The sequence below is a fragment of the Anastrepha obliqua genome, chromosome 5 (genome assembly GCF_027943255.1).
Source record: "Anastrepha obliqua isolate idAnaObli1 chromosome 5, idAnaObli1_1.0, whole genome shotgun sequence".
In the NCBI taxonomy this organism is placed as follows: domain Eukaryota; kingdom Metazoa; phylum Arthropoda; class Insecta; order Diptera; family Tephritidae; genus Anastrepha; species Anastrepha obliqua.
Genome location: NC_072896.1, coordinates 42,878,892 through 42,902,196, shown reverse-complemented (window position 1 = coordinate 42,902,196; position 23,305 = coordinate 42,878,892). Strand labels below are relative to the sequence as shown.

Here is a 23,305-nt window from a genome sequence, read left to right as displayed (position 1 = left end):
CTAAATTCTACTTTAATCTACGTGAATGACCGCAAAAATTTTAGTCATTATCTTTAAATTTGTGATTTATGCCAAAAAAATTTAAAAAAACCCCATAGTGCTTTGTTCAAGTAAACAAAAGTTAAGGAATAATGAAATCAAAAGAGTGCCATGAGTTTTGTGAAATTTGTATTTCTACCAAATGCGGTTTCGGGGCTGAGGTTGCATTCGCCGATAACTGCATTATAAAACGTATGTATTTGTAGGAAATGTCTACAGTTTCCTTCGATACTCGGCTTGAAGAAGTCGGTTTTAAAATACAGTGCAGAGTTACAGAGTTACAGAGTTTTCTGTAACAGTAACATATTTTTGGAAATAGTTTTAATTTGGACCTAACAAAACATGGGATTTGTTAAAAATATATTAGCACTTATTACTTGTGGTTTGAGTGTTTTGGGTTCGGTTGCAGTAGGTAAGATGTGTGGTGTAAAATCTTCTGAAGCAAATTCATACTTGGAACTGTGATGTTTTATTTATAGCCTTATCAATAAAAATGTTTATATGCTTGTGTAATTTATATGTTTTAATTTGTGTGTGCGTATGTTAGTATTTCATTTTTCCCTCTTCTGTTTCTTTGAATTTGAATTTTCATATAAATAAACTTGTAAACAATTGCACCTTGCCGAGGTTGACCTATAGTTGAATTCGTGGAAGTATAGACAAAAGTTTCTTCGAATATATTTGCTAAAAAAATATATCTATCAAGGCTCGGTCAACCTCGGTGTACTTCATACTTTTATGGCCGTAGACAAAACAGTTGGATTTTTACTTGTTATTTGAGCTTTAAAATTTTATAAACATGTATTTTAGTGTCTCGACCCTTAAGTGTGAGAACGATCTTCGTAGTGCTTTTCTTGTTATTGGATTGATGTGTCTCTAATAAACCCGCATCTGATCCCAATGTATTCCAAGTGTAGTGTATTTCTATTACTGAGCATTAGCAAAAGAGTAATTATTTTGTAATGAACAGATGGAGCAAAACCAATGTGACTTTAGTCCTGGTAAATCTATCATCAACCAGATTTTCGTAATATGCTAAACTTTAGAGAAGGCCTTAGAAAAACAATGAACACAAATTACCAATTACCGATTTTAAAGTCAGCTAAAATCGCGGCCACTGTAGCCGAATGCGTGACTACCATTCGGTAGTACCACAGGTTCGAAACCCCGAATATGATACATAATTTGGGGAAAAATATCAAGACGTACACCGTAAAAAAAGCGCGCGGAAGCATTTTGCCGAGAGTAAACGCGAAAAAAGAAAATCAGTAATGGCTTTCAAACGTAATAGTGTGATTGCATTATATTTGGCTGGAAAATCACAACCAGCGATTGTTCGTGAGCTCGAGCACCTTAAAGTAAATAAAGTTTTTGTTTATCGCTTCATTACTCGTTACAATGATACTGGTAGCTCCGCGAAACATCACGGAGATGGTCATCAAAAAACTGCAACGTCCCGTGAAATTATTCAAGAAGTGAAGAAGCGAATTGAGCGAAATCCCCGACGAAGTACCAATAAAATGGCGAAAGAACTGAAAATATATAATATAAAATATATATATATAAAATAGTAGTGGCCGTCACATAGTGAAAAATGATCTCACAGTCAAGCCTTACAAGATCCAAAAGGCGCCGCATGATCTCACACCAAACCAGCAACAAGTCAGACTTGAGAGAACGAAGGAGTTGCTTCGCTTGGCCGAAAGCGGTCAATTTCCCAACATTAAGTTTACCGACGAGAACATTTTTCGTAAACTCCCAAAAAGATAGAGTTTATTTGACCGACCGTTCTCACGATAATATCAGTCATCGATTGGCCACCAGGAGGCAGCACCCGCTGTAACCGCAGATGGGCGCTCTCCAATCGTTTTCATCGAACCTGGTGTCAAGGTAAATGTGAAATATTATCGAGAAAGTATTGTGGAGAATGCTTTGAAGTCGTGGGCAGACAAACATTTCGGTGGCAGACCATGGACGTTTCAACAGCATTCGGCAAAGCTCGAGTGAACTAAGAATGGCTAAAAATTTGTATTGTTTTCGCATATTTTTTACTTTGAATTGAAATAAAAAAATTTTCAAAACTAAATGTTTGGCCCTTTTAATTGATTACACTTCTACTCAAGAGACGAGTTACGCTAAACTCATGAGTAAGGTCCAAAGAATATCCTTTTTATGCATATCTGATGCTTTAAGGATTACCCAAACAATTCGCTGGAAGTGTTAATCCACCTGCCTGCACTAAATCTTGTAGGGAAACACGTGGCCGTGTCCTCAGCGCTTAGACTTAAAAGTATGGCGCTAAGGAAAGACCAGCAGTTTGGCCACGCCTCAATTCTCATCATCTCAATTCTCTCATCTGAATGGTCAGAAACAAGAAATGGACTCCTCTATTGATAGACTCACCTTCGACAAACTCTTCAATAACGGCATACCGTCAAGACAAGAGCGGCAAATATCAAGAGGAAAAGTGGAAAAGAGGAACGCGAAGCAATTAGGACTTGAACTAACTGTTCGACCACCAGACCACTGCAGCGTCTATCAGGGAGAAGTTCTAGCTATAAATGGGGTGGCTACGTACATATCTAAAAACGCTAAAGCCCTAAATTGGTATCGTATTCAAGGTCAGCCTTATTTGGGTTCCGGCGAATAGAGAAATTAGGGGAAATTGTAACCCCGATGAGGTAGACAGGAAAGGTACTACTCTTCAACTGCTTAGTGATAGAAGAACTGTTGGGATACATATGTATGAGGGAAACAGCGTTTACAAAAGTCACATACAGTTCAAAAACAATTGAATTTAGCGTGAAAACTTTACTTAATCCTATATATTGTTGCTGTTTAGTATTTAGTTGATCCGCCGTTAGCATCAATAATTTCTTGACTTTGTCAGTTCTGCAGACGTTATACTGTTCCTAACTTCTATCATGCGCTCTTTGAGTACAACACTACAAGAAACCTGATTTTTTCTAACTTTCCATCGGTGCCAAATATATAAAACTTTTATTCATTAGTAAACAAATATGCATCTCTTTTTTTATGTGCTTGCATATTCCAAGAAAAGTTTGCAGTTTTTTTCAGAAATGATAGGCTTTTTGCGTGGTGTACTGTTGTGGAAACCGTTATTGTTCAAAGTTCCTCGAATTGCTCTTACTTGGCCACGCTTATCTGATGTATTTTCTCAAGAGAGAGAAAAATATCCAAAAAAGTACATGAACGCAAAACCAGTAACAATTTGTAAGTTTGACGAACAGCTGATTAAATTGTTGGCAGGAAAATTCACAAATATTAAAAAAAATTTCACTTGGTCTACCTCGTATTAAATTAAAAGAATAAAAATAAAGCAAATAAAACGCAAAATAACGACCTTCGGAATCATATGATTTCATTTTGTCCACAATAATTTCTTCCACTTCATCATCGCTGTCAGATGAAGAACATTCCATTAGCAACTTCAATTCGCAAATTTTAATTCGTGTTTATCTTTATTTTGCGTTCAGCTGTGTTTCTCACTTGCAAATTCTTACTAAAACTTGCAACATCTCTTCAAAATTAAATTCCATTTTGCTCTCTCACTTTCTCCTACTTTGCAAGTTTTTTCGGTACATGAACACCAAAACTTGACATCAGGTCAGTCCATAAGTTCATGCGTTTTTCAAAGGTGATTTTAAGATCTTTAAAGTATTTATTAATCAACAATATATTTTTCTTCATTATTTACAATGTCTTCCCAACGTTTAGGCAAATTTTTAATTCCCTGCTCAAAAAATTATTTGTCCTTGGAGCCAAAATACGCTTCGATATCCCTTTTTATAGCTTCTTTTGAGGAGTAGTTCTTGTTACTCATATGGGATTGAAGTCCACGGAAAAGGTGATAAACACAAGGTGCAATATTCGGAGAGTATGGTGGATGCGGCATTAGCTCCCATACGAGCTCGTTCAGCTTGCCTAATGTTTGCCTTGCGGTATGAGGTCATGCGTTGTCGTGATGAAACAAAACTTTGCGTCAATTCACCAAAGACGGTCGATTTTTTTTAAGTGCCTCATTAAGGTTTGATAGGTGATGGGAATAATAGTCAGCAGTTGTCGTCTAGTTTGGTTCCAGAAGTTCATAATAAACAATACCGGTCATATCCCACCAAATAGACAGGAGAATCTTCTTGGGGTGAATGCCATCTCTAGGGGTCGGGGTCGGTTCTGGTGTCTCATCTTTATCTAACCATTGGCGTTTGCGAACAGGATTATTTTAAAGGACCCATTTTTCATCAGCAGTAACGATACGGTTCAAAAAACTTTCATTTTTAAGCCGTTGCAGCAGCTGAGAACACACATTCACTCTCTGCTCAAAGTTGGCGACGGAAAGTCTATGGAGAACCCATTTTCCCAGCTTTGAAACCTTTCCCAACTGAACCAGGTGCCTGTGAACTGTTCCATGCGATGAATTTAACATCTGAGCTATCATATCGACTGTCAAATTTTGCTTAGCTTCCACGAGTTCGAGCAAGGCGTCGGAGTTAAAGACTTCAGGACGTAATCACCGAAATTTACCTCGAAATTGTTGGTAAATTTATTAAAACTGAACCGAAATCATCATGGAAATTCATGGAATCGTAGTTGAATATCTCTAAAACATGAATTTATCGCGTTTTAACTGATCATTTGGACTTACGAAAGGTCTGTGCACGTTTCATTCCGCAAAAGTTAACTGATCACCAAAAATTGTTAAGAATTCATCACTCAAAAGATCTCATTAATGAGGCGAGAAAAGACGCGAACTTCCTTTACAACATTTGAACTGGTGATGGAACATGGTGTTTCCAACACGAATCTGAAATTAATCGTCAAAGTGCCGAATGGAAGGCTCCAGATGAGCCACCTTCCAAAAAATCGTGTTTGGAGAAGTCAAAAATCAAGTCGATGCTCATTTGTGTTTACAATTCGAGGGAGTTGTCCACAAGGAGTTCGTGCCAACGGGTCAAACCGTCAATGGAATTTTCTATTTTGGCATTCGTCGAATTCGCCATGAATACCGCGGAGGAGGAAGCTGACGCTTATTGCATGATAATGCACCATCGCATCGATCCACTCTTGTGACTGATTTTCTGGCTAGAAATCACATTTTAACCATCAATCACTCACCGTATTCGCCTGATATGGCTCCCTGTGACTTCTATCTATTCGGAAAATTGAAACTGGCCATGAAAGGAAAACGTTTTGCGTCCGCAGAGACCATCCAAAAGGCGTGTACCGCAAAACAGTGTATCGAGGCCAGAGGGGACTATTTTGAATAAACAAACTCGAAGTTATCAAAACAAATCTCCTGTCGTTTCTGTTGTATCTCAGACTTGTTTATTTTGGACTTCACCTTGTAGTTATATCTGTATATTTAAATGTTTATAAGCTCAGTGTGAACATATACACACATACATGTATATAAGCATTCAAATTGCAAAAAGTTTCTGACTGGAATCGCGGCCAACCGTGTGGATACATCGAGTGAAACAAATGAATCAAGAGATCGTTTTTTTTATTATTATTTTACATATTATTATTATTATTTTAATGTGATAGCGGTGGTTCTCGTACCCCTTTATCAATTCCCGCGCTTTAAAAAGAATTTCATTTTTATTGTAGTTGCCAGAAGTTATAATTTTTTAGCAGGAAATGATCATATACTTTTTAGTGTTACTATCTCCCTAAGAGTGAACTTTTTTTTTGACAAGTTTACTATATTTAGTCAGAGGAATATGGGGTTGTATCTTTTATTTCAATTTATAACTTTACATCTCTATATTTATATCACGGCAGAGTCTGTCTACTACTTCAAAAATACTTAACCACATACATATGTACTTAATTGGTTTATTTTATATTTAAACAGAAACAAATTATGGAGCCTGTCAGACACCAAACAGAACACCTGGTGATTGCGTGGTATTACAATCTTGCACTGTTCTATATACCTTGGCTTTAAAACCTAATTTGAGGAATGATGAATTAATATTTTTAAAAAGGAGTAAATGCGGGACGATTGGCAAAAATCCACTGGTATGTCCATTCAAAGACAATTATAAAATAAAAAAATAGTACTAGTTTTAGAGTAATGTTCTATTTTATTATTATTTGAATAGGTGTGCTGCCCTAAGCCTACTAATATACCTCAAAATCCACCTAGTGTCAAAACATCAGGTAACTACATATATTTACATATATTCGCATATGCATTAACATCTACTTTAAAGGGTGATTTTAAATTGAAATAAAACAACAAAAATTCATATTGATTGGGCAATCTTTATTATTTTTGAGTAGAACCATTCATGACATTTAGTTTTTAAAGATAATCACTTTCAAATGAATAACTTTAGTAATCTTGGCTTCCAATGCCTCAATCAGAGCTGGATTATTCATAAATCATTTAGGCTTTACATAAATCCCACAAATAAAAGTCCAAAGGTGGCAATTTAAGCCCAAATAGGGCAATTTTGCTTATTGACCTAGCCATTAAGCCCAAAATGGGCCTCTTCGCTGAGTTGGCCTGAGGGCGCTGAACACTTTTCACAGAGCGCCGATTTTCGTAATATAATTTTAGTCTTACAGCCGCGCCCAAAGGACCAAGTAATAATATTACTTTTTTATTATTTTTTGATTGGCTGATGTTTTGTAAAATTAATTATGTTCAATTCAAAGAAAATTATACGAGAGCTTCTCACGAATAAGTTCTAAGTATTCATTAAGTATTTTATTCACTATCTGAAACTTAATTTCACAAAATTTCGTTTGCTAAGACTTTATTCTAATATATACATTCTGTCAAAAAAGTACCGGCAATTGTTCAATAAAACGCAAAATAATTGTTTAATCATCAAAATTTATTTTCTCGCCCTCAAAAGACGCTCCATTCGAAGCAATTCACATATGCCCACTATTAGTCCAGTCATCAAAGCACCTTTTAAACGCGTTTGAAGATATCTTCTTCAGCTCCTTCAGCGAATTCTCTTTAATGGCCTCTATCGACTCAAAGCGGCGTCCACGGAGTGGCAATTTAAGTTTTGGTAAAAGGAAAAAGTCACAGGGGGCTAAATCCGTCTGTTCGATGAAATTTGTCGAGTCTTGGTAAAAAAAAATGTTTACAATATGAATCTTGTGAGACGGTTTTCTTTCCACAAATTGGGCCGCTTCCTACGCACATTCTCTCTCAAACGTCGTATAACTTCCCAATAACATTATTTATTTACCGTGGAACTATTCAACGAATTCCCAGTCAGTACCTGTTATGATGCGCTGGATAAACCTGTGATCCGAATTCACTTGCTCAAGCATGTCCTCAGCCACTTTCTTTCGATGAATTTTTTTAAAGGAATTCAACTCTCTTGGAACGTGTCGAGCAGCCACGCATCTTGGCGTCTCATACCCAATTAATGATGTAAAATGTTGCGAGTTGATTCGTGAGACACGCTAAGGTCACGAGCTACCTCCCTGGAACTTAAATGATGGTTTTCCAGCACCATTTCTTTGACGCGTGTTTTCAAATGGACAAATCCTGATATTTTTTTGACAGAATGTAAATAATTAACCGATATGAGTAAAAATTTATGAAGTTGGCCAACATTTTTTGGAATGCGTAGTTGATTTTGAATTATTTTATATGGAAAACTGTGTCTTACATACATATCTACTTCGTACTTTTCAATAAGTGTAGATTAACAGTAAGTCCAGTGCTCTTACGGAGCATGCTGTTTTTATACAAAATAGAAAGGAGGGGCCCTCCATTTATTGGCCCAGAGCCATTTTGTGATCTTGGAAAGAGTAACTTCTCCTCTGTTATAGAGGAAGTAGAGGACGATACTGGGACAATCTAAAGGGTTTATCGCAATCAAAATCAATTATAGGTAGCTTTAGCCTAAACCGATTTAAAGAGAGTATGGAATTAAATAAGAAGCACTGTAGAATCATCACAAAAATTCTCCCTACGAATTCAACGCATTCGAAAGACGCAATCTTGTTTTTTATCATTCTTTCAAAGGAAATGCAAATGCAAATGCATCAGAAAAATGCAAGCCCATGCACATATGCAGGAAAAAACACTGTCATCCAAATATCACATGCAACAATTTTACAAAAAACAACACCGTAAACTTAAAAATATTAGGCATCGAATTTAATAAAAGATATAAATGGGAAGCCCATATCTCAAAACTTGTCAACTCACCAAATAAACGTTTGAACATAATAAAATGCCTTGCAAGCCCAAAACTTCTCGTTAACACTAGTTCAATCATTGCCGCTACCAAATCTTGAATCGTATCAAAAATTTATTACGGATTATACCTTTTTGGCTACTCACCTAAAACAAATATCAACAAACTCAACTCATTACTAAACTCTGCTATACGAACCCCCTTAGGCACATACCGTACTACTCCGATTAGCAACATGACGTTTGACACAGGCATACCGTTAATACAAATGAGGGAGTTTACCACAACAAAAACTATGGAAAAACCTAATCATTAATGAGCAAAAACATATTTACGATTCAATCAACACTCAATCGCATAATAGAAAAATCCCTGGAATTAGATATTCCCATTAATAATAAACCTAAGATTAAAACCCGATTTCCTGGATGGCAACTACATTTCAGTGCCATAGATACAACACTCCACCAGTGAAAAAAAGACAATACGCATTAAAAATATTTCAAAATCTCTTATTACTTAAAAAACAATTCAAACTAATTTTCACAGACGGGTCAAAAAAACGCAAACCAAACAAGTTTACAAGTTAAAAAATGTAAACAATAATAATTATTATGTAGACTTCATAAGAAACTGCTTATCAAAATTCAAAAATAATATCGAAAGGACACGCGAAAATCAAGGGCAACGAACTAGCAGATTTAGCAGCAAAAAAGCACAAAACCGCCCCATAACTATGTCTCTAAACCTCCTACACACAGTTATTAAAAGTCATATAACAAAAATATTCAAAAATAAGCAACACTCCACATTCGAAAAAATAATAAGCTGGTACAAATTTATTTTTTTTTACTTCACCTAATATATACCTACAGGTATTGGATGATTACTCGTATTATCCATAAAGGTGAATTCACCGTTCTTAACCCAACAATTTTATTTGGTAATTTTCCATATGTTTTTCCACGAAAAAAAAATGTGACGATTTTGATTTCTTGTCTGGACGATTTGATGATTAAAATTGCCTTAATATCATTTTCTATGGGTTTAGTAGCGGCCGCCAAATGGGTTGGTGAGTGACTACCACTCGGAAGTGCACAAGTTCGAATCTCCGGGCATGAAACACCAAACAAAAGGAGCTTTTTCTAACAGCGGTCGCCCTTCGGCAGGCAATGGCAAAACTCCGAGTGTGTTTCTGCATTGAGAAAGGTCCTAATAAAAAATTCTGTGAAGTAGAAGCATTGATACCCGACCACTTCAAAGATGGTTTATAAAAAATATCACGAAGACTTTTGAGTATTTCAATATTTTATTAAAAATTAAATAAATCCAATTGTTCCCGTGTGAAATATAAGAAAATATAAAATATAAACTATCTCATTCTCAAATAAGAAGGAAAAAACCATAGAAAATCTAAAAATTCACACAGCAAAAGTGTTGATACTCTGCAATAAAGTAAAAGAAAAATTACATTTAATATCTAGTAGGGTATCCTCGTAATAGAATAACGTATTTTAGTCGGTCAGGCATTGAGTGAATCAAGTTTTTTGTATAATCCGAATTTTTATTTTGCCATTCGACTTGGAGCAAGCTTTTAAGTTGATTTTTGTGAGTTATGTGGTGTTTCCTTAATGGTTTTTGCAAATGATCTCATAAATGCTCTATAGGGTTCATAACTGGATTCTGTGGAGGCGTTGATAACAATTGAGGTACTTTATGTATTAGCGACATCTTCACTATGTGCGTGGAGTGTTGTCCTGCTGGAAATAAAATCCACAAGACAATCCAATTTTTTCATCACTTTGTAACAAGGATTTTTAAATATAAAGGGGTTTCCAATGATATGTGTTAGGTGTTAAACAGGGGAGATGATTAACGATTTTTAATGGCCTGAATTGGATGGTATTGATCTGGACAACGTTTATTTTCAACAAGACGGCGAAAGCATTGATCTTTTACGGGAAAAGTTTCCGGACCGTGTTATCTCTCGAAGAGGTGATCACAATTGGCCACCGAAATCTTGTGATTTAACACCTTGTGACTTTTTTCTTTGGGACCACGTGAAAGAGAAAGTCCACACCAACAGCCCAGGGTCGATTCAAGACCTCAAAGATGGAATTCGTGAGTCTATCGAGGACATAGGGCAACCACTTTGCAATTCGGTTATGGAAAATTTCATGAAAAGAATATTATCCTGTAAGCGTGGTCGTGGTGGTAATTTGTTTGATGTTATTTCCCACTATTAACGGCATGCCTTCTTCTTTATAAAGAAACACACAATCATTTATATTAAAAAATAGCATTTTCTTTGAATATCAAAATAACACCTTTTATTGAAAAACCCTTTACTTCTTTTGTCATTATTTCATCAATAAAAACAAGATTGCCAACACCTGATGTGGACATGCAACCCCAAACCATGACGCCTTCACCTCCATGCTTGACTGTTTTAATTGTATTTTTTGGATTTAATTCTTCATTTTGTTTCCTCTACACTTTGAGTCGCCCATAATATCTGAAAATATTATATTTCGACTCGTCGGAGAAATTTATTTTGTCCCAGAAGTCAAATTCTTTAAGCTGATAAGCTCTGGCAAATTCGATTCTTTTTTTTCTATTAGTATCACTGACAAAAGGTTTTCTTTTAGCAATACATGCCTTACAGGTATATCCATTTCTCTTGATTGGATCGCACTGTATTCGATGAAAGAATGGTGTTTAGAGATGTTTGCAGTACAGCAGCTATATTCGGAACGTTTTTGAAAGGATTTTTTTCTATTGTTCTCTTGATAAGACGTTCATCTCTCTCAGTTAACTTCCTAGGGCGGTCTGATCCCCACTCATTTTCAATCCTTTTCTCCTTTTTGAATCTTTGTGTTACCTTTTGCACTGTTGCTCATCAGCAGGAGGATGATTTTCTGGATTTCTGAGTATGATTTTCCATCTTTATGCATGCATGCAACAATTTTTCTCTTCTCTAAGTCAATTCTTTTCAAGACAAGATTGGACACGTAAAAACGTAAGCACAGATGCGAATATATGAGCTTCATCAGATATGCTGAAAATAGTTTGCCAACAAATATTATTCCGAAGCATCGTAAATCAAAACAGCCGTTATTTCGCGCATTGGCTACTTCAAAGTGCGAGCGTACTCGTATAAACACTTTTGTTGTACGAATTTCTGACTTACATTTACATTTTTGCTTGCCGTTGTTGATGCAGCAGACAAAGTTGGTTCTGTTTTTTTTTGTGATTGAATCTAGAATAATGTGTGAAATTTCTTAAAGTTAAAATTTTAGAAATGGTAGGGTATCAAGATTTATGCTGTGCACTGTACATACATATGTACATGCTTATATATGCGTATTCATACAGTTGTGCAACAAATACAGTTTCAATCTCTGTTGACTTCAATGGACAAATGACTGGACGATGAACAATAGAAATGAAATGAATGTGAGAGGAAAACTGTCCGGCCCGGGATTTCCCACGTTAATAATGAAAATAGACATACCCTATACCCCTACATATCATTTTACGTATCAACTGCTCAGACGGACGGTTATACGAACCGCACTCTGAAAGAAATTGGAAAGGAATTGTTTTTAATTTATAAACCAAGCTGAGAGTAAGATGTATTTTTATTTATTTCGCACAGATGAGACATGTGAAACACCAAATGGAATAAAAGGGAAGTGTATATCTATAAGTAAATGCAACACTTTATTACCGTTAACCAGAAATGACCGATCGAAAAGTGAAAACAACTTCTTAAGAAGAAGCATTTGCGGAAAAGGCTCTACTCAGGTAAGACAACATTTCCGTTTAGCTAAATTAAATTAAAACGTTGAATTTAATAAAAACTAAAATATGTAGTAGTATAAGTATATACATATATACATATATACCTATATATATGTATATGTATGTAATTGGCGCGTAAACCCTTTTTGGGACCTACAGTTTCAAGCCGACTCCGAACGGCAGATATTTTTTATGAGGAGCTTTTTCATGACAGAAATACACTCAGAGGTTTACCATTGCCTTCCGAGAGGCGACCGCTATTAGAAAAAACTTTTTCTTAATTTCGATCTTTCACCGAGATTCGAACCGACATTCTCTCTCTGAATTCCGAATGGTAGTCACGTATGAAACATTCGGCTACAGCGGCCGCCTAAGTAGTATACAATTCAGGAAAATTAATATATCGACCAGATCGATATCAAGAGTAATTAGAAATGATCTCCACATGAAAGCCTTCTATCGCTCCACAGGTCATCTTTTGACAACGCTTGAAAAAATTAGACTCGACAGATTCAAGCAGTCTGTTCGGTGGCACGCTGTCAACGGCCATGAAAATATTCTTTTCACAGATGAGAAAATTTTCCCTAATGAAGAAGTTTTTAATAAGCAAACGACAAAATCTATGCTAGAACTTCCGAAGGCGCAAAAACTGTTGTTCCAAGGATTCAGCGTGGACACCATCCAGCCTCCATAATGGTTTGGTGGGGAGTGCCGTAACATCTCTTCAGACGTTAAGACCAGGGCAAAAGTGTGCCAGGAGGATGTCTTAAAAGGCGTGGCGAAGCAGTTTAGCAGTACTCTCTTTAATGGAGTGCGTTGGATCTTCCAGCAAGATTCCGCTCCAGCCCATAAGGGCGAAATTTCCCAGTAGTGGCAAAACAAAAAAAATTCCTGGCTTCAAAGCCGTGGAAGATTGGCCGTCTGGAAGTCCAGATCTGAATCCATAGGACTACAGTTGGTGGGCAGACTTGGAGAACATGGCCCGTGGAAGACCTTACAGAAATTTCGAGAGTCTCAAATAATCTTTGGTTCGAGCAGCAAAGCAGCAATATCCATGGAAACCGTGCGTGCTGCAATAGCTGAATGGCCTAATCGTTTGAAGGCTTGTGCAAAAGCAAATAGTGACCATTTCGAATGAATTAAAAAAAAAATTTAATATTCTCATGATTAAATAAAACTAACTTCGTTAAAAAAAGTATAATAATTTCATGTCTTTAACGGACTTAACTTGTAACAGAACTTATGGCAGGACTAAGTATTCTCTTTTATCCTATTTAAAACTTGATTTTATCGTTATTTTGATATAATATAAATTTTAATATTTCATGCAACATTACTTGACATACAGACATTAAATAATGAAAGGGTTTTGGTACCCAATGGCAAATGCTCGAGTGCGATTCCATCATTAAAAACTTTCTCATAGAAAACCATTTACCGTTCGTAGACGAGAAAACAAGATATAGGCTCAGACCACAAGTAATTATAAGTAAATAAGTAATACTAAGTAAAAGTTTCATAAATATGATAAATAAATACCTAACTATGTATTCATAAAATGATTATAACAAAAAAAAAACAAAAATACAACATTTTTTTTTGTTTTACGAGTGCAGTACAACAACCACTTAAGTAATGTAAAACAATTCATAATTCATGAGTTTCAAATTCTATATATTCTAAGTGGTTTTCCACTCCATTTATAAGCCCAGAGCTAGGTGTGGTCTGGTTGGTTTAAAGTGGTAATTCTTCCAAAATCCAACTAGCGCTTCCGCGCCATTTCGTTGCCACATCCTCGTTACCAACTTGTTTAACGGTTATTTACAGCATAACTATATCCAGTCTGTGCGGTTAAGGAACCTTATTAGGTTGTTAACGTCTAAGCCAGATAGTTGTTCGAGATTCTCGAACAGCGGTTGGCCCAGGGTTAACATTCTGTCCTTCCATAGGGCAGGGCATTCACAGAGGAAATGGAAGATTGTCTCCTTTTTCTCCGGTTGTTTGCAACTGTGACAGTATGTATTGTGAGGGATACCCATTTTGGCTGCTTGTTCTCCGATAGACCAGAACCCAGTTAGGACTGCCGTTAGTCTCCAGGCGTCCCGTCGTTTCATTCTTATTAATGCCGACGATTGCTTGAGGTTGTAGGTGGGCCATAACGTTCTGCTAATTTTGCATTTCGTCTGGACTTTCCAAATATAGTCTGCGATTCGGAGGTATTTTAGGGAAATTGTGCTCTTGACTGCACCCAATGGTGTGAGTACCGATTCTGCAAGAGCGTTATTCATGGCAGATCCCCCTCTTCCCAGTTCATCTGCTTTTTCGTTGCCTTCAATGTTCCGATGTCCCGGGACCCAGATTAAGGTAACTTTATGGTTTTCACTCAAGGTGGTGAGGCTATTCCTACTTTGTTCCACCACTTTGGAGGTTGTTGTGGCCGAACCCAGTGCCTGGATTGCAGCTTGGCTATCCGAGAGAATAGCGATAATACCCTTAAAAGAGAAATCTGCGATTAGTAGCCTACAGGCTTCCCCAATTGCCAGTACTTCCGCCTGGAAGACACTGCTGGTATTAGGGAGACACACAGATTTCTCAATTTTAAGTCTGTGAGAATATATACCAGCTCCAACACCGCAGCCCATTTTACTTCCATCCGTATAGACTGTAGTGTCGAAGTTGTTTAGAGAGAATCCCTTATTCCATTCTTCCTTAGTTGGAAAGAGAGTAGCAAAATTCCTATTGAAAGTTACAGTCGGGACGATGTAGTCAGTTCTCACCGAGATTAACTGAGTTTGTCGCAATAATAGACTAGCATGACCATAAGTTTTTTCTCTCCAGCGGCCCGCTTCGTTTAACCTAAATGCACTCATGGTTGCCGTCTTCTTAATATGTAGGTCTATTGGAATAACGTGTGTCAGTGCATTGAGAGCCTCTCTAGGACATGATCTGATTGCACCGACCGTTATTGCACATGCTGATCTTTGTATTCTGCCGAGTAGTTTGGTATTGTACTCTCTCCCTAGAGCCTTCCACCAAACTACCGAACCATACGATAGAATAGGTCGTATAACCGTCTTATACAGCCATAATGTATGCTTTGGTTGAAGACCCCAACTTCTTCCAAGCATACGTTTACAGGCATATAAAGCAATTTCTGCCTTCCTTACCCGTTCTTCAACATTTAATTTCCAGCTTAGTTTGGAGTCCAGAATTACCCCTAAGTACTTTCCGCTGGGTGATAGTGAGAGAGTTTGTCCGTTAATATTTGGTAGGGTAAAAGTTGGTACCTTATATCTGATGGTGAAAAGCATAAGCTCTGTTTTACGTGGGTTTAAATCTAGGCCACAGCCTGTGGCCCAAGAGTTAAGCTCGCCTAATGCCCTTTGGATGATCCCATTGATCGTATTAGGACACAGTCCTGACGCCTGTGGTCTAGGAAAGAGTAATTTCTTCTCTCTAATTCAGGAAGTACAACACAAAGACAAATAAGATCACACTGGGGCAATCTAACGGGTTTATCGCAATCCCAATCAATTTAAAGACAATATGGTATTGAATAAGAAGAAGTTTAAAATCATCTCAGGAGTTCTAACAGTGCATTGTACGAGTATATTGAATTATCCTCTTACTAACCTGGAATATACTCCAATGTAACTTACAGCTTTTGTAGAGAGGTAGATAAAGCCGCCAAACATGCTATACAACCACACCTAATAATAATAATAATACAGAAATATATTAAAAAAGAACGATTTAATTTAATTTTTTTGTAACTATCAATTGTAAACAATTTTGGCGAATTTGTGCAGAGAGAGATAAGCAAAAAGCAACTCAATAACTCACGTCCTCACCTTTTGAAGAGAGTAAAAAAGGCCCCACATTTGCCTGGATGGAGTCTATTTGGGGTGTGCCTCCAAACGGTAGATAGTTTTTTTATGAGAAGTTTTTTCAGAGCAGAAATACACACCAACTCCGGCCGCCATTTTTGAATACTGATATCAAAACCCCATTTAAATCCGCTATATAATATAATATATAAGCGCAAATATGATATACATACCTACGGACACATATCTGAATGTACGCTAGGTAATTTGCCCGCTATTTTGACTAAACAGTCATAGTCGTCCTTATTTATTTATGTAGGTACTTGATTATTGTTATCATTGGTTTTTATATTCCAAATGGAACGTAAAGATTTTGATATTCAATAAATTCGACCAAAAGTTCGTCTCTTCTTCCACTTTTGTCTTGGTATATGTACGTGGGGGATCTGCTATCGGTTAATTTCGAAGATATATGTGCATATGTATGTACGGAATTTATTTTATATTCAGGGGTGACCTTGGGGAGTTTGAGAATTGTTTTAATGAAGTAACGTTGAAATGTATCTATTCCTCAAATAACCTACCACTTGAGCGGCGTAAGTTTGTGTAGATCTGCACACAGCTTCGGACAGTTTCCATTTTGATTTTAGTGAGATGAATGGCTTCGCTCCCTGTGCAATTAATACTAGCTTTTGCTGAACTATTTCTGGCTTCTAAGTGCTTGTCGAACGTCATTTTGGGTGTGAGAATGACACCAAGATATTTATATTCTGCCACCACCAATGCCTGGGAGAGTCGTTCACCTCTTCTAAAGACCATCATCTCCGATTTATTTGTGCTAACTTCCATATTCCACTCAGATCGATTGCATGACCTTAAGGTTATCTGCCAGGAGAACAATATCATTCGTATAAAGAAGAAAACGTATATTCATGCCCTCAACCAATAGTCCACCTTCCAAATAGTCGGGCAAATCCTTTAGGTATAAAGTGAAGACAACACACATTTTTTTACACAGTGCAAATTTCAAAATAATCGGATATTTCCTTTCCTGTCCAAACCGCTGATCTGGTATTCGCGTAGATATTTTTGATCACGTTTGTTATTTTGCTGGATATTCCCATCTATAGAAAGTTTATAAATCAACGGTCTTATCGGCACCCTGTACTATAGTACTTATAGTTTCGATTCAATAAAATGCTTTTAATATCAAATAATTACATTTTACATTAGGTCTACAATATGGCCTATGTATGTATATATTCCCAGTATTATTCTTATAGATAAATATATTTTTATGTTTTAACTCATAGATATGCTGCCCTGATCCACAAGAGAGTGACAGAGGAAAGCTGCCTTTACCTCCGAATTGTGGGCACGTTCCGTTAATAAAACGTATTTTTGGTGGACACGTGACTGATATTGATGAATTTCCTTGGACTGCATTGATCATATACTCCAAAGGTAAGATCAGTATTCATTGCCATAAATAGAAATGAAAGTAGGTACTGTTAGATTTCATATAAAAATAATAATAAGCGAAACAAGGCATACATACATATTCAAATTAGAAGTCTGCAAAACAAAAGTAAAAAATTAAAAAGTTTTTTAAATTGCATATTATTTTAATGCAAGGTGCATTAGCTGCTACCTCTTGACAAAACTGGCAAGTTATCCCTTTATTTTCTCAAAACAAAGTTAGGCTGCTATAAAAACTCTGATTGTATTGATTGGGAAATTTCAATATACAGTCCGGGTCACTTGATTATAGACAATAATTTTTATTTTAGAAAATGGTTATTGAAGCAACCGTATTCGGTCTAGTAATCCAAGGTTTTCTAATAACTCAAGTGAAGACTGTACTTTGCGCGAACATAAATATGCATCAAAACATTATTCCATCTAACGGTATTTCGCAGTAGTCAAACGTCAGCAGTTGTAATACTGTGCTTGATTTATAGGTTCACTTGGTACACCAAATCGTTTGGTGCATGTCTGCCATTCGGAAGTGCACGGGTTCTAAATCCCGGGCATGAAACACTAAATTATAGAAAAAGATTTTTCTAATAGTGGCCGCTACTCGGCAGGCAAGCCTCCGGAAGTATTTTGGAAAAAGCTTTTTGGAAAGCCGTTCGAAATCGGCATACAATTGTAGGTCCCTAAATTTGTGGGAAAATATCAAGACGCACTCCACAAATAGGAAGAGGAGCTCAGCCAAAACACAATAAAGGCTGTAAGCGCCAATCATATACATATATAATTTTAAATTTACTCGCATGTACCACGTACAGTCTTCTTGCAACTTGGTTTCTAAGCAAAGAAAATATATAGTACACTTAATTACAAAATTGAGTGTACACTTCGGGTTGCAAACGAAAAAAAAAATGAAACAAATTATGGCGGATTGTTTTTCTTTTTCTAATTCATAGCAATCTTATGTCCAAATTGGCTGAGTCATTTTACCTAACATTGAGGGGAATTGCAGAGCCGATGAGCTAGCCAATGATATAGGTACCTATACATAGACATTGATATAGGTATACCCTTGCAAACATGTAAACTACGTATCCGCGAGGAAATTGTAAGAGTAGCGAATGAAAGATGGCGTAATGAAGCCACTTGCAAAATCGCCCGACAGCTATGGCCGACTCTCAATGCTAAACGCACGGAACTTCCACTAAGAAGAGATAAGCACAATCTTAACACACTGATTTCAGTTATTACGGGGCACCGCACTTTCTGTGTCACTGTCCTGCTCTATCCAGACGTAGACTCGCCATTTTGGGTGGACAATCCTTTAATGAATTAGAAGATCTCGACGCTGTCGAAATCAAGGATCTTACAAAATTTTTGAAAAGTACACATTGGCTTTAGAAGAAATAAGGGCTAGTTCCCCACGCGGCATCACACTGGGACATGAGTCTGAGTGTGTCCTACAGTGGACAACCGCTTCAACCTAATCTAACCTAACCTATGACCAAATACAAACGCGTGGCCAAAAGTAAATTTATCGATCTTTTTAAAAATCCATGGTGTAAAGATTTCAGCGGTGTGGCCAACATCTGACCTTTACCGACCTGATCGACTCTCAGCGCTATGTTCTAGTAGACTTTTTTTCCTCACATCCGAATATGCTAGGAACGATGTCGAAAAAAACTGACCCGCCCTAATGTTGGTGCGTGTATGTAACAGCATGCAATTGTAAAACCTGTTTGTGATGAAAATTATTAAAAAAAAATCTAATTATATAATTTCCAAAGCACGATCAATCAGAAAAAAATGTATGGTAGTTTTAGTGGAAAAATAATTATATAATAAAATTTAAAAGTGCAGTTGCGGGCATAAAAATCCGAAGGAGAAAAAATATCGAAATTTTTAATATATTACATTTTTACATGTTTTCATGTTGGTTTTATATGAAATTTTATCTAAACCAACCTATTATTTGAAATAAATAGTCTGCATATTTTTCAACGCGGATATGAATATTGCGAATTTTAAATAGAAAAGAATTGGTATTTAGTTGTATGATTTTTTCTCAGGATCACTGCAGAAAGTATGATAGCGGCAATTTATATATTTAATGTTTAAGTATTAAAGAATATAATGGGTAAAACTTACCTTAAGAATTGAAAACAAAATCACAAAATTGAGTACACAATTAATAAAAGTAGCGCAATTTAATAAAATATAAACTATTAACTCGGAGGAGCTCGTTTAATAATAGATTTTAATATTTCCACATTTTAGTCTTCAAAAGTCAGGTATTTCCTCAATTTTGAGAGCAACTCTATATTTTATATGTTCGTTGGTTGAGCTTTCTGAACTATACTTTAATCGTCCCGATTTATACCGAATTAATGTTTGTTCCCTGTTCTTGCCTAAATAATTTTTACAGTTATTCACTCTAGTGTAAATATTGTTGCAAAGGGCAATTTCCTTATCGGTGAAAAATTGTTACATGCTTAGTTCTAAGTGGAGTGATTTTAAATAGTTCACAATGATTATTAATGCTAGGATATTTCTAAATAGCAATGATAGGATTTTTAGTTCTTATTAAATATTTGTTCGTTTGATTTGGTAATTTTTTGTCAATTAGTTACGTAGAATAAAAATGTGAATTCGTCAAATAAATATGCATCGTCGGTTCTAGTTAGAATATATTTCCTGTTAGTTATGGTTGTTATTTTGGTGTCTTCTTCTGCCTGAATTGCGATTATGATGACTATGCCTAGTAATATCAGGTAATTCATTGTCATCTCCTGTAACTGTGTAATTTTTTACGTTGTCTTTGTGAATAACTTTTCCCTCCTTAGTCAAAATCGTGTCCTCACGATCTTCCTACACTACGTACTTTTTGTAACGACTGTCGCTTTTACTGCTGATGTTAGTCCTTAACACCAATATCTGGTCTCCTTGTTTGAAAGTTCGGTGTCTAGTTCCCCAGTTTAGACTTTGAAATGTTTTCTCCGATGCGTCTTTTAATTTTTTTACTATGTCTTCCTTGCTGTATGTTATCAGGTTAAAATGTATATCCTTTGGTTTTTTTTTCTGTGACGGTATGGGTTGTGTTGTTCAATTACTTTACAGCTACAAATAGCTCCTCGGTTGCTGATGTTGAATGCTTTATTTTTAATATTCTTGCCAATTCTGATATGGAATTGTGCGTTCGTTCTACCTGGCCGTTTGCCTTTGATCTATATATTGGTGTCCGTATTTTGTTGATATTGTATTTTATTCACACTTGTTTTAACATTGGTGTATTCAGACAACTTTCGTTATCTATCATGAGTCGTTTACAGTTCGGAAAATTGTTGATAAGAATTTCTTCTACTCTTTTGTCCATTTCTGTTTTTGAGTCTGTCTCTACAATTGTGCTAAAGTTGTCTTCCTCGGATGTTAAGTTGTTGTTTAGCATGAGTTTTGGTTGTTGGTATTGATTGGTGAACTGGCCACTGTTAGCTCGTGGTCTTTTCCAATTTTTATTGTTTCTATTCACGTCGTAGTAGTTGTTTTGATGCTGAGTTGGTTGCCTGAATGTTGTGTTTCCAGACGTTGTGTTCATAGGTTCTAGTTTTGGTTATTGTGATGGTGGCTGGTTATATTTTTATTTCTGCTGAATCATGGTGTTCACGTCGATTTGTTCCATAACGTCAATGGTGTCCAAATTTCTTCGTGTATTAAGTTTATTACGTTTGTCCAAATATTTTCTCATCTGCTCCTTTCTATGAGAATTAGATCACTGTGTTTATTTTTTTAATGGAAGAAACACGAATAGTTTTACTATCACTAAATTTTTTATTTCTTTGTTCACTGTATTTTCACTTCTTTTCCTTACAGTATTTATTTTTTTTACATAAGGTTTTATCCTTTATTATGAAGGATTATGTGTGTATATATGTCCTTGCTGCGACAAGCATGACTATTTTTTGATCCGCTCACTGGGGCATCAATGTGATGGCATGATCGCCAGGTTAAAGACTTGGAAGATAGTTAAAGATTTGCTTGTCTTTGGAAAATATATAAAAAATTATTTTTATGAATTTAATTTTAGGGTAGTTCATAACACTATGTTAATACTGGACTGACTGCCAACATATTTGGCAGTCGTATTGACACTTATACCTCATCTTGCCGTTTTAGGTACACGAAAACATGTTTATCTTTTGTTATTATTAACAAATGTTTATCATTAGTTATTCTTAAAATACATATGTTTGGATTTGTTCCGCCCTGCATGATTATACTTAGAATTTACTTAACTATTTTTATTTATCATATTATTTGTGAATGAATTCATTCCTTAACTAGCGCCCGAGCGCCCTTTGTTAATTGTTGAATAACTCGAAAAGTATTTGTCAGATTCACTTCAAATTTTCACACAAGGTTTTTAGGATATTATACTTTAGGAAAATGCAAAAAACCCCCAATTTTGTGAAAATTCTACTACCCCTAACCCCTTGAAACGTGATGACAAGACAGAATAATTCGAGACAAAAGTCGCTAGAGGAATTATTGTGAGACGTTTTATTTGAATAAAAATGCAACAAATTCTTCTATATGTACTTAAAATACATTTACTTTTGAAGCAACATTTCTTTTATTGTAGGTAACGGAAACACGGGCCTTCATTGTGGCGGCAGTCTCATAAACGAACGTTACGTTCTCACGGCAGCACATTGTATTAGCGAGCGGATCCTTCCTTCAAGTTGGCATGTGACTGGAGTTCGATTGGGTGAATGGAATCAAGAGACAGAAAGAGATTGTCAAACTGATAGCCGAGGAAATTCGTTGTGTGCAGACCCGCACATAGATATAGATGTTGTGGAACAAATATGCTCTCCGCTATACAATGTAAGAACTCAAGAAAATGATATAGCATTACTACGCCTTCGAGAAAAAGTTATTTTCAACGATTTTCTTAAGCCGATTTGCTTACCTGTCGATAGAAATTTACAGTTAGACAACTTTGAAAATGCGACTATGGACATTGTTGGATGGGGAGCTACTGAAACAAGTAATAATAGTAAAATAAAACTGAAAGCATTGGTAAAGGGGCAAAATCTGAATATATGTAAATATAAATACCACACTTATGCAAATATTGAATTGGGAGACACTCAAATGTGCGCTGTTGGCGAGAAAGGTGAGGATACTTGTCGGGTTGTTTCCGGTGGACCTCTTATGTTTCCACAAAGGTATAATGCATTGGAATCATACTTTCTGGTTGGTGTATTTTCTTTTGGACCAAATCCTTGCGGTCAGGAAGGATTTCCTGATGTATATACTCGTGTGGGGTATTTTTTAAATTGGATACAAAACACAATTAGAAAATAAAAAAGTTATTAAAGTATATAAACTATATTATTTTTTTCTCTTCAGTAGAACTCAGAGGTAAGAATCATAAGCATGAAAAGCAAATTAACAATTTTTAAAAAGTTTAAACTTAGTTCATTTTAGTTGTTAATTTTTTTAAGCAAAAATAACAGATTTTTGACGTGACAACGTCTTATAACTCGATGGAGCCGGCTGCATGCACCAAAAAACATGACTCATGCGGCGTTGCTCTGAGGCGTTGCTCTGAGGCGTTCCATTTAAGGCTTGAAGTGCAAGCGAGAGCGCGGAAAGAGCGACAAAGGGGCACAATCGGCCTTCGCGTTCGGCAACGTTCGACATCTGTCTCTCTCCTCCCTGCTATACAATAATACTAGACTAATTCAATTTCACCCAATAAGGAATCAGTGCCCATTTTTTCGATATTTCGATACTAAACAACTTCACACTGATTCACCTAAAATAATAATCTATACATTTAAACGTTTTCGTTAAGTATGAAGTGCAGGGAAAAGTGAATGTGGTGTCAAGGGTTTATAGCAACGATAATTGCAGCGATAAAGGTAATGATTCTTTCGATATTAAATATACATATGTTCAGTG

General features: G+C 36.1%; 1 protein-coding gene across 1 annotated transcript; it reads left to right on the top strand.

Annotated features, from left to right (window-relative positions):
* The first annotated feature begins 275 nt into the window (after positions 1-275).
* LOC129247893 (serine protease easter-like) lies at positions 276-22,887 on the top strand. The gene is made up of 7 exons (XM_054887255.1): positions 276-451; positions 5,918-6,084; positions 6,168-6,225; positions 11,896-12,044; positions 17,182-17,332; positions 21,978-22,762; positions 22,846-22,887. Exons 1-6 carry the CDS (start codon positions 382-384, stop codon positions 22,703-22,705), a joined length of 1,323 nt encoding a protein of 440 aa, XP_054743230.1. The 5' UTR covers positions 276-381; the 3' UTR covers positions 22,706-22,762; positions 22,846-22,887.
* The last annotated feature ends 418 nt before the right edge of the window (positions 22,888-23,305 follow it).

Coding starts and splice junctions, on each gene's coding strand:
- LOC129247893 (XM_054887255.1), top strand. CDS start 382: ATGGGATTTGTTAAAAATATATTAGCACTTATTACTTGTGGTTTGAGT. Junction 6,226..11,895: donor ACCTAGTGTCAAAACATCAG/GTAACTACATAT, acceptor TATTTCGCACAG/ATGAGACATGTGAAACACCA. Junction 12,045..17,181: donor GCGGAAAAGGCTCTACTCAG/GTAAGACAACAT, acceptor TTTAACTCATAG/ATATGCTGCCCTGATCCACA.